This window comes from Orbicella faveolata, unplaced genomic scaffold (assembly GCF_042242905.1).
Source record: "Orbicella faveolata isolate gen_17 unplaced genomic scaffold, um_ofav_v1 contig_4, whole genome shotgun sequence".
Taxonomy (NCBI): Eukaryota; Metazoa; Cnidaria; class Anthozoa; order Scleractinia; family Merulinidae; genus Orbicella; species Orbicella faveolata.
The window spans coordinates 10,606,201-10,617,700 of NW_028301569.1; the positions used below are offsets into that span (position 1 = coordinate 10,606,201).

An 11,500-nucleotide genomic window follows, 5' to 3' on the forward strand; every position below is an offset into this window, starting at 1 on the left:
TAGTTCCTTGACGTCATAAGACGATATTGCACACCTGTATCGCTGAATCACGAGAAAACATCACAACTGGTCGTATAAGTGCATGTGTTGTCGTATAAGTGTGTTTGTATTTGTTTGTTAACAACCTTATTGAACGCTGTTTGGTAAAATTGCCTTCAAAATAATTCAGTAAAATGCATGGCAGCTGTCTTGTTTTCGTCTTTTCTAGAACAATAAAAGAGCTACCATATTTTATTTGGTGACGTATCAACTCAGACTTAATTAGCGAACCAAGGGGCGGTTTCAGGGTAAGTCGATGTGCTAAGCGCTAAATTTTCGGTGTCAAAGAAGTTTCGGTTGAAACCGCCCAATTCCCTGAAAACTGTTACACTGTAAAAGAGAGGGAATAGATTAAAATCTTCAATCCTCATAAATATCGGGGGAACTGATATAAAAATAAACAGCAACACAATCTTTGAATACAAGGACAAAGAGTAGTACTGGTTTAGTGAATCGTCCAAGCATAACATCAGTGTTTGCACATTAAATTTTTCGAAAGTCTGAACTGACAATCTTTCAGTCAACCAAAAAACTGTGACCTGCCTAAAGAGAAATTCTCACTTAAGAAATTTCGGCGATACGGGGGACAACATTTATTTTAAATCACTTGGTGTTTTGCTCGTGTTGAAGGAAGCGTACAATATCGCTCTAGGGAATATTGGCCGGACCGGCGAGGTTCGATGACGCGTTTTAAAAGCCTCCCTATGCCTGCTAACGGCCAATATCGAAGAAAGAATTCACGAATGTATAAGTGCCTTAGATGATATCTTTGACTCTCGTTTTGTGGAAAAATCTTTAAAATGCTCACACAGCCGTGATAGCTAAATTAATAAAAATATGTTTTTGAAGCAGTCAATCATTGCCAATCAAGTTTGAATCCTGTTTATCTAGTTCTTAAAGCCTCTATTCTCACGACCCTTGCCCCATCCCCTAGGTGGCATCCCCAGCCGGGTGGTACTGCATTGATAAGCAATGAGCGGCAGATAAGTGCCAAGAGAGCTAGACTATAAAATGGACGATAAACCTTCCCAGGGCAATCGTAGATGGGTAATAAACGAAAACATCTTTTTATCTGCTATGAGAAAAAATTTAGAATGAATGTACTGTTATAGTTTTTCAGCTGTGAAAAAGCGCACACACCGGGCAGCCCTAAGGATTATAAAATCAAGCGTAACATTCCATTCCCATAAATGGTCGTAATATCCTTATTTGGTACGTCATGCACTATATAACCACCCGACAGCCGGTATTGTAAATTCAGTGTGGGTTTGCAGTGTCATTCCGCCTAAGTTTGGATTGACTTTTCCTCGCCGACGTTAAGCAACAACCGCAGTTCAGGTTTCTAATCCGTCAAGAGTGTTTCTACAATGGAACTTGCTAAGAAATGTCCGTTTCTGGCGCGTGTACCGTCGTCTTTCGTACGCAAGGCGAGGGGACCGGTATTGGTGTCGTACGCCGAGAGATGTCCTGTGATGTCGGAGGTTTTGAACAAGACCAGCGAAGTTCCCGAAAAGACTGAAGGTAAGGAAAAAAATTCTCCCTTTTAAAGCTCACTTATATTGAGACGAAGTGTTCAAAAATAACGATTATGATACCGAGCCCGTTTGATGGTTCTCTTGAAGTCTCGCATCATGTTGCATAACACCGTACCGTTTGATTACACCCGGTTGTTTTTAAAAGCTCAATTATTTTTCTTTTACCACAGGAGCGAAGACCCTTGGAGCTACAACTGCAGCTAAAGGTTCGTTGTGTACAAAGAAATTAATTTCTTAAAGCCTAAAGCGTAATTTAAGTTGCTTAAATAATAGACAAATCTGCTGTTGAGCGATCTAAATTTTCTCAAAATCACCTAATCAGTCGATGGAGGAACCGGCAGTTTTCTCTTCGATTCGTTGTTGTACAATATTTTAGAATTTTGGGATAGTGGGCCTCAGATTTGACACCTCGAACAAGAGATGGTTTATCGTAATGTATTTTCATTGTAACTCCAACGCGGAACTTTCTGTCTTGGCTTGAATTGCGTGTCATCTTCTTACAGCAAAGCGGAACTTTATACAACAATATCCTTCTTTTGACGCAATTCTATGCACCTGAGTGGCTTTCTTTTGTTATTTGCTAGCCGAAGGTCATTTTGATTGCTAAATTTATTCACAACAGTTCATAACTGACGGCATGGGGTGTTTGACAGGACTTACAGATGACGGTCCTAATCTCATCAGTCATAAGATTTGTTTGTGTTTGAATCGTTAAAGTTGAACTTACAACTCGTTTGGGAGACTGATAATGGCGTACAAACAAGCATACATATTAAAGCTTTCGTGAAAGAAAGAAACAGGATGGAGATTGATCGCTGACTCATTGTCAGCTTAATTTAAAATAGAAAACAAAGGAACTCATCTGTGGTGTCGCCATTAATTTTATGGAATGTAAATAAGGTGCAAATTGGGGTTAAGCTGATATTGGTGTTTTCCCAAAACAGTGAATGGGCCAAAAATAGTGATTATGTGGAGCAAAATGACAATTGACTTTTGCTGGCAAGTGTCATTCAAGTTCACCAGCATATTTTTGTTTGTTAAATGATATTTGGTTTACATGAAATGGAATATATGAGATTCATATATTGGAACTGTGGAATAGAGATTCAATTAACCATTGCAAGTAGTTGTGATAAAGCCTGAAAAAAATTCAGGTTTGAACTGGATTCAAACCCATCACCCTGTGATACCGGTGCAGTGCTCCAACCAACTGAGCTATCAAGCCATCTGGGAGCTGAGTATTATGTGGATTCATGATGACGAACAAAATAGATTTATTATTTAACCACCAGTGAAATACCAGGATTTTTCCTTTTACTAAAAAATCATATATTCATCATGGCAGTGAAGATACTATTGTGATCTTTCACACTGTGAAGATATCATTCCTTTTTGATGACATTTTTCTTTTGTCCCTTTAACTACACTTAAATTGGTTGATGTATGATCAAAACATCTTCGGGTCGTCTTCGGTAATCTTCAGGAAATGTTCGGAAAATGTTTGAAAGTGTTCGTTTGGCCTTCAGAACAATAATAAAAATTAATTCGAAAAATCATCTTAAAGTGGGTGGAAATCTTCAGAAAATTGTCAAAAACGTCGTCATTAGTATGTTTATGTAATAAACAGAATATTACATGCCCGCTTGTGGATACAAAATTTAATTTCCCCTGGTTCAACTCAATATCTCACTTGTTCGCTGCGCAGACTCACGAGATATAGAGTTGAACACAGATAAAATTCATATCCACACGCGGGCATGTAATATCCTCTATATACAAAATTCATATATTAAAATGGAATCTTATAGGAAATCAAACAATTTCAGTTTTTAGTGGACAAAATTCTTGTACCAGAATGATATTAGGTATATTAAAATCCTTTTTGTATTTTCTGAAAGCTAAAGCTGTAAATAATTGCCTGAAGTAACCCCCAAAACAATTTCCCAGAGGAACTTGCGAAAATAAATTTCAAAGTTAAGAGAAGTCGTGCAAATACAGGTAAAATTTCATCATCATTTTTTTGAGAAGATAATCAAAACAGTTGCACAGAAGTTTGCTATACTATGCAAATACTCTTGGTACAAAGTTTTTGCCACTTGTTACTCAAACTTCTGGTGGATTCCTTCTTAAACTGCAGAATAGAGATTTAATTAGAAGAAAGACCATCGCAGTTAAATACACCACAAAATGCCCAGCTCCCAGTTGGCTTGATAGCTTCAGTTGGCTAGAGCACTACACCATTATTGCAGGGTCATAGGTCTGATGGGTTTCAAGTCCAACTTGTCCATTTTTACAAACTTTCACTATAGGAAGTTCAAGAAAATCACAAATAAAGCCATAAAAACGGTAAACAACGCATTTGTTTGGGCATTTATAGTTCAACATTAAAATCCAAGATTTTAAGAGAGATGATAGTAAATCAACATATATCATTATTGCTTATTGAGAGGACTGGGTGTAAAAACAAATGCAAATACAGCATTCAAAACATAACACTTGCACGTGCAACGTGATAAATGTTCACCCTATGGAGCCACCTAAAGCTTTCTTTCTGCTTGATATTTCAGCTGGCAAGTGTCCGTTTATGCACAATGCAACTGCTGAAGTGATTAAGTTGAAGGCTGATGAGTTTGTTGCCTGTGCATGTGACTACCAAGAAGGAGCTTGCAAGAAGGAGACCACTGTGGACTCTGGTAATTATAGATCAATGACTTTGTTAGCAAAATCCAGCAACTGCTTTTATTTAAAACTACTTTGTCCTTTGACAACATGTTGCTAAGATAAAATTACCACCTTTGTAACATTAGTTTGTATGTACATGTACAATACTCGTTGTACTTAACTTGTTCCTGTGAAATGATTCAATTATGACACGGATTTCCTCTCTAGACAACAAGCTACTGACAAGTCAACTTTCCAGGGCACTGAATGGAGGGAAGGTAGAAAAATGATGGGAAAAATATGACCCTCTTTTCCTCGAGCTCCCTGTTACACCTGCTGAGCAGGCTAATTGACCAAGAGTTTTTGACTAGCCTCTTAAGTGTCAGTGCTCTTTTGGTCATCTGAAAAGAGGTGTCTCTTTCTCAGAGTACAAATCTGATGTTCCTTTTGTTTTCAGCTGGGAAGTGCCCTTTCTCAAGTGGCAAGGCAGTTGTTGATGCTGTGAAGAACATCCATCCAACCCCTGCTATGAAGGTGGGAAATGTTTTTCCCCAGCCCAGTGGTGTGCGGCAGATGGTCACTATGCCTCTTGGGGTCCAAGGTATTAAATTCTGTCTTTGGGTCTGTACTGAAAATTTTTTATCACTTTATTTTCAGGATTGTTTTTTTTGAGTGTCTACTGAATATTACTAGGGCCAGTATCCTCCCAGTTACAATCTTGGAAGGAAAAGTACCTTTATAGAACCACTGTGGTAGAGTTAAGAGGGTGAATAGCCCATCTCTGAGTTACCTTGCACCTCTGTTTCAAAATGAGTCTTTGCGCAAAACGTTTCATATGAAAATGAGTTTGACTTGCATGAAACTGAACATGTAGGCAGAACACATTTTCATATGAATGGTTTTGCACAAAGACTCGTTTTGACTCGCAGGGAAAAGGTAGCTTGGAAGTAGCCTATTGACAGGAAGGCCAATAACACAATGGTAGACTTGTATTCAATATATTTGCCAAATAACCAGCAACAGTGTGTTTCAATGCTTACTATACACGTAGGTTTCAGGTTTCATTCTAGTTCAAAGAATTATTGGCATAGTGCACTGTTTGTTGCATTGGGTGTTTCTTTGGTTACAAAGTGAATCATTCCTTTATACAGGCCCTGCACCTAACATTGAGGCATTCCAGTCCCACTTTGACTATGAACGGTTCTTTTTGGGTGAGATTGAGAAGAAGAAGCAAGACAATACGTATCGTATTTTTAAGAGGGTGAACCGTTTGGCTGAGACATTTCCGCAGGCCAAAGATTACAGCAACTCCCTTGAAGGCAAGGATGTGACAGTGTGGTGCAGCAATGACTATCTTGGGATGAGCCGACATCCAGAGGTTTTGAAAACTGCAAGGTGAGCTGTTAAACTTATCAGGAGTGTTCATTTTGACTTAACTTCACCAGAAACAACAACCTCAGGAGTGGTGTTTTGTAACATTTATTTGTTCATTTACAATGATGGAAAAGAGATAAATTACAATGTATGCTTAAAACAGTTTAGACCATGCTGTCTCTCTAGTTATGGTCCTGGCAAGAGATGAACATAAATTTTTGACTTGGCAAGAGCATCCCTTTTGTAAATGACATGAGTACTTGTCTTGGCTACAGACCATCAAATTTGTAACCTCGACTTAAGGGCTATCTTCATACCAAATTTGTAACCTCTAGTAAGAGGACAATTCCTGAAGGGAAACAAAAGGAGTGTCCTCAGTCGTGTTAATTGTTATAGTGTAGGATACCTCATACAAGGAATACTAAGATCTCCATCACTCATGCAGGGTGAAACTACATGTACCTGTACATGTATTGAATAACACAACATTTTTGTACATGTATCTACAGGGAAACCATTGATAAGCATGGAGTAGGTGCTGGAGGTACCAGAAACATCTCGGGTACAAGCAGCTATCATGAGGAATTGGAGAGAAAGCTGGCAGAGATACACAAGAAGGAGGCTGCCCTGCTTTTCACGTCTTGCTATGTAGCCAATGACACGACTCTGTTTACGTTGGCACGTCAGTTACCTGGTAAGAAAAAAGAAAATTAGGTATACGATGGACCATTATATTTTTGACAGAAAAGTAGGACAATTTTTCTCAGCTAGATTATTTTCTCATCTTTCTTCACATTAATGCATTCTTAAAAATGCATGTTTCTTTTTCTTTTTTTTTTTTTTTCTTTTGCTATTGTTTTGCTAGACCATAAATTTTCTATATTTGCTATTGTGGATGTTGTTGTCAGGTAATAGAGCAGTTTTCAATTGAGTGTCGTAAAACCAAAACCAAACCAATTACTTACCAGTTAGACTACTCAGCCAACCTCAAACTGAAGTAAAACCAAAACCAAAACCAAAGTAATTGTCTAATTACTTTCCACACTCAATTGAAAACTGCTCTAATAGCATATTGAATAGTAATTGCATTCATTATTTCATTTGCAGGCTGCTTGATATTCTCTGATGCTGGTAACCATGCCTCCATGATCCAGGGAATCAGGAACAGTGGAGCTAAGAAATTCATTTTCCGTCACAATGACGTGGAACACCTGGAACAGCTTCTAGAACAGGCAGACCCTGATGTGCCAAAGATTGTAGCTTTTGAAACTGTGCATTCCATGACTGGAGATGTGTGTCCATTGGAGGAGCTGTGTGATGTTGCACACAAGTATGGGGCATTGACTTTTGTTGATGAGGTGAGTAGTTCAGAATTGTACATTTTTGTAGCAATGAGTTGAGGTTACATTTGTCTTCTTCTACTTATGTATAGCATTTTTGTTTGTACATCTTGTGTTAAACCGAAATGCCTGTCAAAATGAGCTGCAAAAAGAATTGCTTGATGTTACAGGGCTACTAGTTGACAATGTTTTCAGTACTCCACTAATAAAGCATACATTCATGAAATGCCTTGGTCTAAATTCTAAATTGAGAACCAATTGTGTTTATTGGACTTGCACTGAATGAAGTTATGTTGGGGTTTGATAGGTTCACGCAGTGGGTCTGTATGGTGACAGTGGTGCAGGTATTGGGGACCGTGACAATGTTATGGACAAGATGGACATTATTACTGGAACCCTGGGCAAGGCATTTGGAGTGATTGGCGGGTACATTGCTGCATCTGCAGCCCTTGTCGACAACGTCCGCAGCTATGGATCAGGTTTTATCTTCACCACTTCTTTGCCACCAGTCACTGTCAACTCTGCCATAACGTCTGTTAATATTCTGGCTAGTGACGAAGGGCGCCACCTGCGCGAGAAACATCAGAGTATTGTGCGCACTCTAAGGAACAAGCTTGTCAGTGCTGGTCTCCCTGTGGTGTACGCACCAAGCCAAATCATCCCAGTGCATGTAAGTGTTTCAGTGTTGAGCAGTATATATATATATTTTTTTTACAAACTTAACAACATGTAATTGCTGTTTTTTGTCTAACAAAATGAAATTGATCTCAATATTCACAGGTTGGGGATGCTGCAAAGTGCACAGCCATCTCCAATGATATGCTGACCAAGCATGGCATATACGTACAATCCATCAACTATCCCACAGTGGAGCGTGGCAAGGAAAGGCTGCGCATTGCACCAACTCCCGAGCACAATGAGAAGATGATGGACAAGTTCGTCGATGCTTTGGTCCAGGTCTGGCAGGACAACGATATGGGTTTCTTGACCCCAGTCTGCACCACTGAATGCGACTGTCAGGAGCGCTGCATCACTTATAAGGAGCTCGACTGCAACAAATATGCTTCTCAGGTCAGCGCCTAGAGTGTTGACCAGGGTTGCACTCCAAATCAACGTCTCCAGTTGGCTTGTGTGGTTCTCACTTCTGAGAATCTTGCACAATGGAATTAATCTTAATTTTCAAATTGTAATTTCTGCTGAAATTGAAATAATCATTATGTACTCATGTAGATGTGTCTGTGTGTTCTTTGTCTAGTGTTGTCCTTCTTCCACTCGTGGCCTGGTTGTTTCCAGTGTATCAATGCTTTTGTAGATGTCCCTGATCGTTCACCAATTTCCACCAAAACAACAAACTTGTGCAGTTGAGAAGTGCCGGCCTTAGACTTTACTGTTCTGGAATTTCCTTTCCTTTATTTTCTCTTTGTTTTTTGCTCATTGTGTCGGTAATGGAACAAACCTCAAACCTCTACAGTCTAACTATCTTTTTTGTTTTGTTTTGTTTTCATTTTTGGAGGGGGGGAGGGATGCTGCCCTTATGCCATCAAAACTCTTAGAGAATTATCATAGGTTTAAATTTTTCATTATTTTTCTTTACTGTGGGTGACTGCCTTTATGCCAATACGAACTATAAGTTTGGTCTTGCCTTGATGCAAGATCTCTACATATCGTGGAGGTCTGCTATTGTGGGGGTTATTGCCTTTATGCTTCACTGTTGATGACTACCAAAAGCCAAGTGGGTCATTGAAATCTGCCTTGGAAGGTTAACAATCCTGACTGCCCTTATGCCATGAGGCTTTGCTGTGTTACCACAATGACTAGTACACCTACATGTACACAGAATACGAAGCTAAACAACCTGGTATCTGATGTTCATTGCACTTTGACACATCATGTCCCGATGATGCCAAAACACTGTTTTGTGTTCATTGCCCAACGATGGCTGCTTACCATCAATTCATGGTTTATTTAACAGAATTCTCAACTTTTCCGAGTGCAGCCCGCATGAGGAATGTGGCACGCCCTTCCCCCCACATTAAGTGAAGGGCAAGAGTATTGTTATAGACCCTAACCAAATGCGAATTTCTTGTGGATATGCAAGACATTTTGCGCAGTATTTCGACTGCTCAAGTTCAAGATGTGTGGAGTGACTGCCTTTATGCCATTAAAGACTTTAATCAAGGCTTCAGGGAGCCTTTATTTTTTCCAGTGCTGTTTAGCATTGTGGAAAATAGTTAGTCAACAAATTTAGTTGCACGTTTTGCGTGATGTAACCGTAGCAGATATGTGGTTGTGTAAACATTTTTTTAGTTGAATACAGCACCACAGCTACCTAATGGAATTTCCAAGCTAAGAGAGTTTTATCGAATCGCGGGGAGAAAGTATCAAATGGGAGACGTGTTTTAAAGGAGCTACGAGCGATCGACGAATGTTTAGGAGTTGCATTAAGTAGCTGTGACGCTTCTAAATGTAAAATCAACTTGAGAATACACAAGACTAGGGAGATAGTCATTTGGGAGAAGTTGCTTTCAACTGGATTTGTCGATAGAATAGAAAAAATTTGACCCTTAATCTGGGTTTTCGTAATTTGGACTTGATTTCAATATGGTGTTGGTTTTGATAGTATTTCTTACAATATGGTGGGAGCTATTTGCACCTCTAGTCATCTTAAGAGGTAAAACTTCTAGACTCGAGCCACTGTATTTTAGTCATGGGGTATAGAATAAAAATTGCAATAAATGAACATCTCGTATGTATTGTTAAAATGGAATATGGATGCTTTATACAGTAATAATTATCACTTTGCAGGATATAAGACCATCAGTTCTTTTCTTGTAGGGTTTTTCTTCCGCAGAGGTTTCTGTTTCTTCCAAGGGCCAAATCCTTCCCTTTCTTTTTTCAACTGTTCTTCACCACATTTCTCTTTTCAATCCCCTCGCCTAACTTGTGTTAAAACGATGTAGTAAAAGAAAAAACTGTTTCGAAATGATGCAAAAACTAAAGAATAAACCACACCCTCAACGGACGGGGGGAGGGGATTTTATCTTACCCGGAAACATCTCTCATTAAAAATAAGAGTACTTGGGTAAATATAATAGGCCATTTTCGAGTTAACTTTTGCCTCAGTTTCAAAACGAGTCTTAGTACGAAACCATTCAGATAAAAATATTTTCGCCTACAGGTTCATTAACATGCAAATCAAACTCATTTTTATATAAAAGGTTTTGCACGGAGACTCGTTTTGAAACAGAGGCACCAGACAACTCGGGAGATGGCCTATTGTATTCTTGGAGAGGAAGGAGAGTGGGAAATATTCCAAGTTAGCTAAGTTGGCGCTCAACATGGCTTACTACGGTTTCCACGAATGAGTCGGGGATCATTTCTCCACTTGGGTTGACTATTTCCATGAAATTACAGAGTTACCTTGTTAACAATGTGGCCTGTTTAAAACACCCTTAAAATTAAATTCTAGTGCTCATAGCTCGAAAAGAAGTACAGTGACCCTCATTTTGTATTCATCAGCATGTCAAGATTCAACTTTCACAAAGTTTATTCGGAGGCAGAGAAATCGTCTCTGGGCTTACTTTCTTTCCCCAATGCAGAAACCTGAGTTGATTGAAGACATATTTCAACCGCGGCTCCTGAGAGCGTATTTTCACGAGAGGGAAAATACGACGACAGGTTTAATAGCGAGAACTGTCTCGCAGCAAACGGTAAATTTTGTAATATAGTCATCCCTCTCCAGGGGGCGGGGGGTGGGGGAAACCCCAATATAAAAATGACGGGGGTGCTCGTCGTAACTTTGAGGGATTAAAAAAGCGGTTTTGGTACCTCGTGGGGTGCTCAGCCTCAAAAGGTCCACAGCGGGAGCTTTTTCGCTACCTTTTAGGGTATTGAGCTGAAAAAAAATTCACAGGAGGTAATGTGTTGTTTTAGAATTGGTGTATCTTAGGGGTTAAAACATTTCAAGCCACGCCCACAAAACACGATCTTGGTACCTCTTAGGGTTTTTTTTTTTACAGAATTTCCGACGAACACCCCCGTCCTTTTGACATGGGAATTTTCCGCCCGGTATCCCACTAAACAGCCCAAACGTTTAATGCTTTAATGCTTTAATTGGATATTCTTAGAAACAGTAAAATACTATACTAGGAGGTTTAAAGTTAAACTTAAATCTATATACACAATAATAAAATCTTATTTACATTTACACGTTGATTTTGTGTTTAACAGCCAGGTACAACTAACTTTACTGAATACTGCAAGCGTTGATACTGCGCCAAAGCGTCAACCTCCTAAATAGCGAACACGTTGATTTTGTGTTAAATAGTCATGTCTAGTCTGAAATGAGCATTATTGGTAGTGATAGGGATCTTCAGAGTCAATTTTTAAGCATGTTGAGATGCAACGTTTTGCCAAGTGTAAAAAAATTCTGTTGGGTGGACGTGGATTATTCATACCCATCTCAAATTTTCGAAAATTTAGGGTGGTTCTGAACCCACACTACAGGATTTGATTACACTTTGCAAAAAGTTGCATGCTAAAACTAAGGCC

General features: G+C 39.1%; 1 protein-coding gene across 1 annotated transcript; it reads left to right on the top strand.

Annotated features, from left to right (window-relative positions):
* Positions 1-1,282: 1,282 nt before the first annotated feature.
* Positions 1,283-9,711, top strand: LOC110066632 (uncharacterized). The gene is made up of 9 exons (XM_020773858.2): positions 1,283-1,560; positions 1,745-1,780; positions 4,142-4,267; positions 4,693-4,836; positions 5,387-5,630; positions 6,119-6,303; positions 6,717-6,967; positions 7,257-7,619; positions 7,730-9,711. Exons 1-9 carry the CDS (start codon positions 1,407-1,409, stop codon positions 8,030-8,032), a joined length of 1,806 nt encoding a protein of 601 aa, XP_020629517.2. The 5' UTR covers positions 1,283-1,406; the 3' UTR covers positions 8,033-9,711.
* The last annotated feature ends 1,789 nt before the right edge of the window (positions 9,712-11,500 follow it).

Excerpts from the sequence above, each read along its gene's own strand:
- LOC110066632 (XM_020773858.2), top strand. The coding sequence starts at position 1,407 with ATGGAACTTGCTAAGAAATGTCCGTTTCTGGCGCGTGTACCGTCGTCT. Across the intron at positions 1,781-4,141 it reads AGCTACAACTGCAGCTAAAG|CTGGCAAGTGTCCGTTTATG; the intron begins GTTCGTTGTGTA and ends TTGATATTTCAG. Across the intron at positions 4,837-5,386 it reads TATGCCTCTTGGGGTCCAAG|GCCCTGCACCTAACATTGAG; the intron begins GTATTAAATTCT and ends TCCTTTATACAG.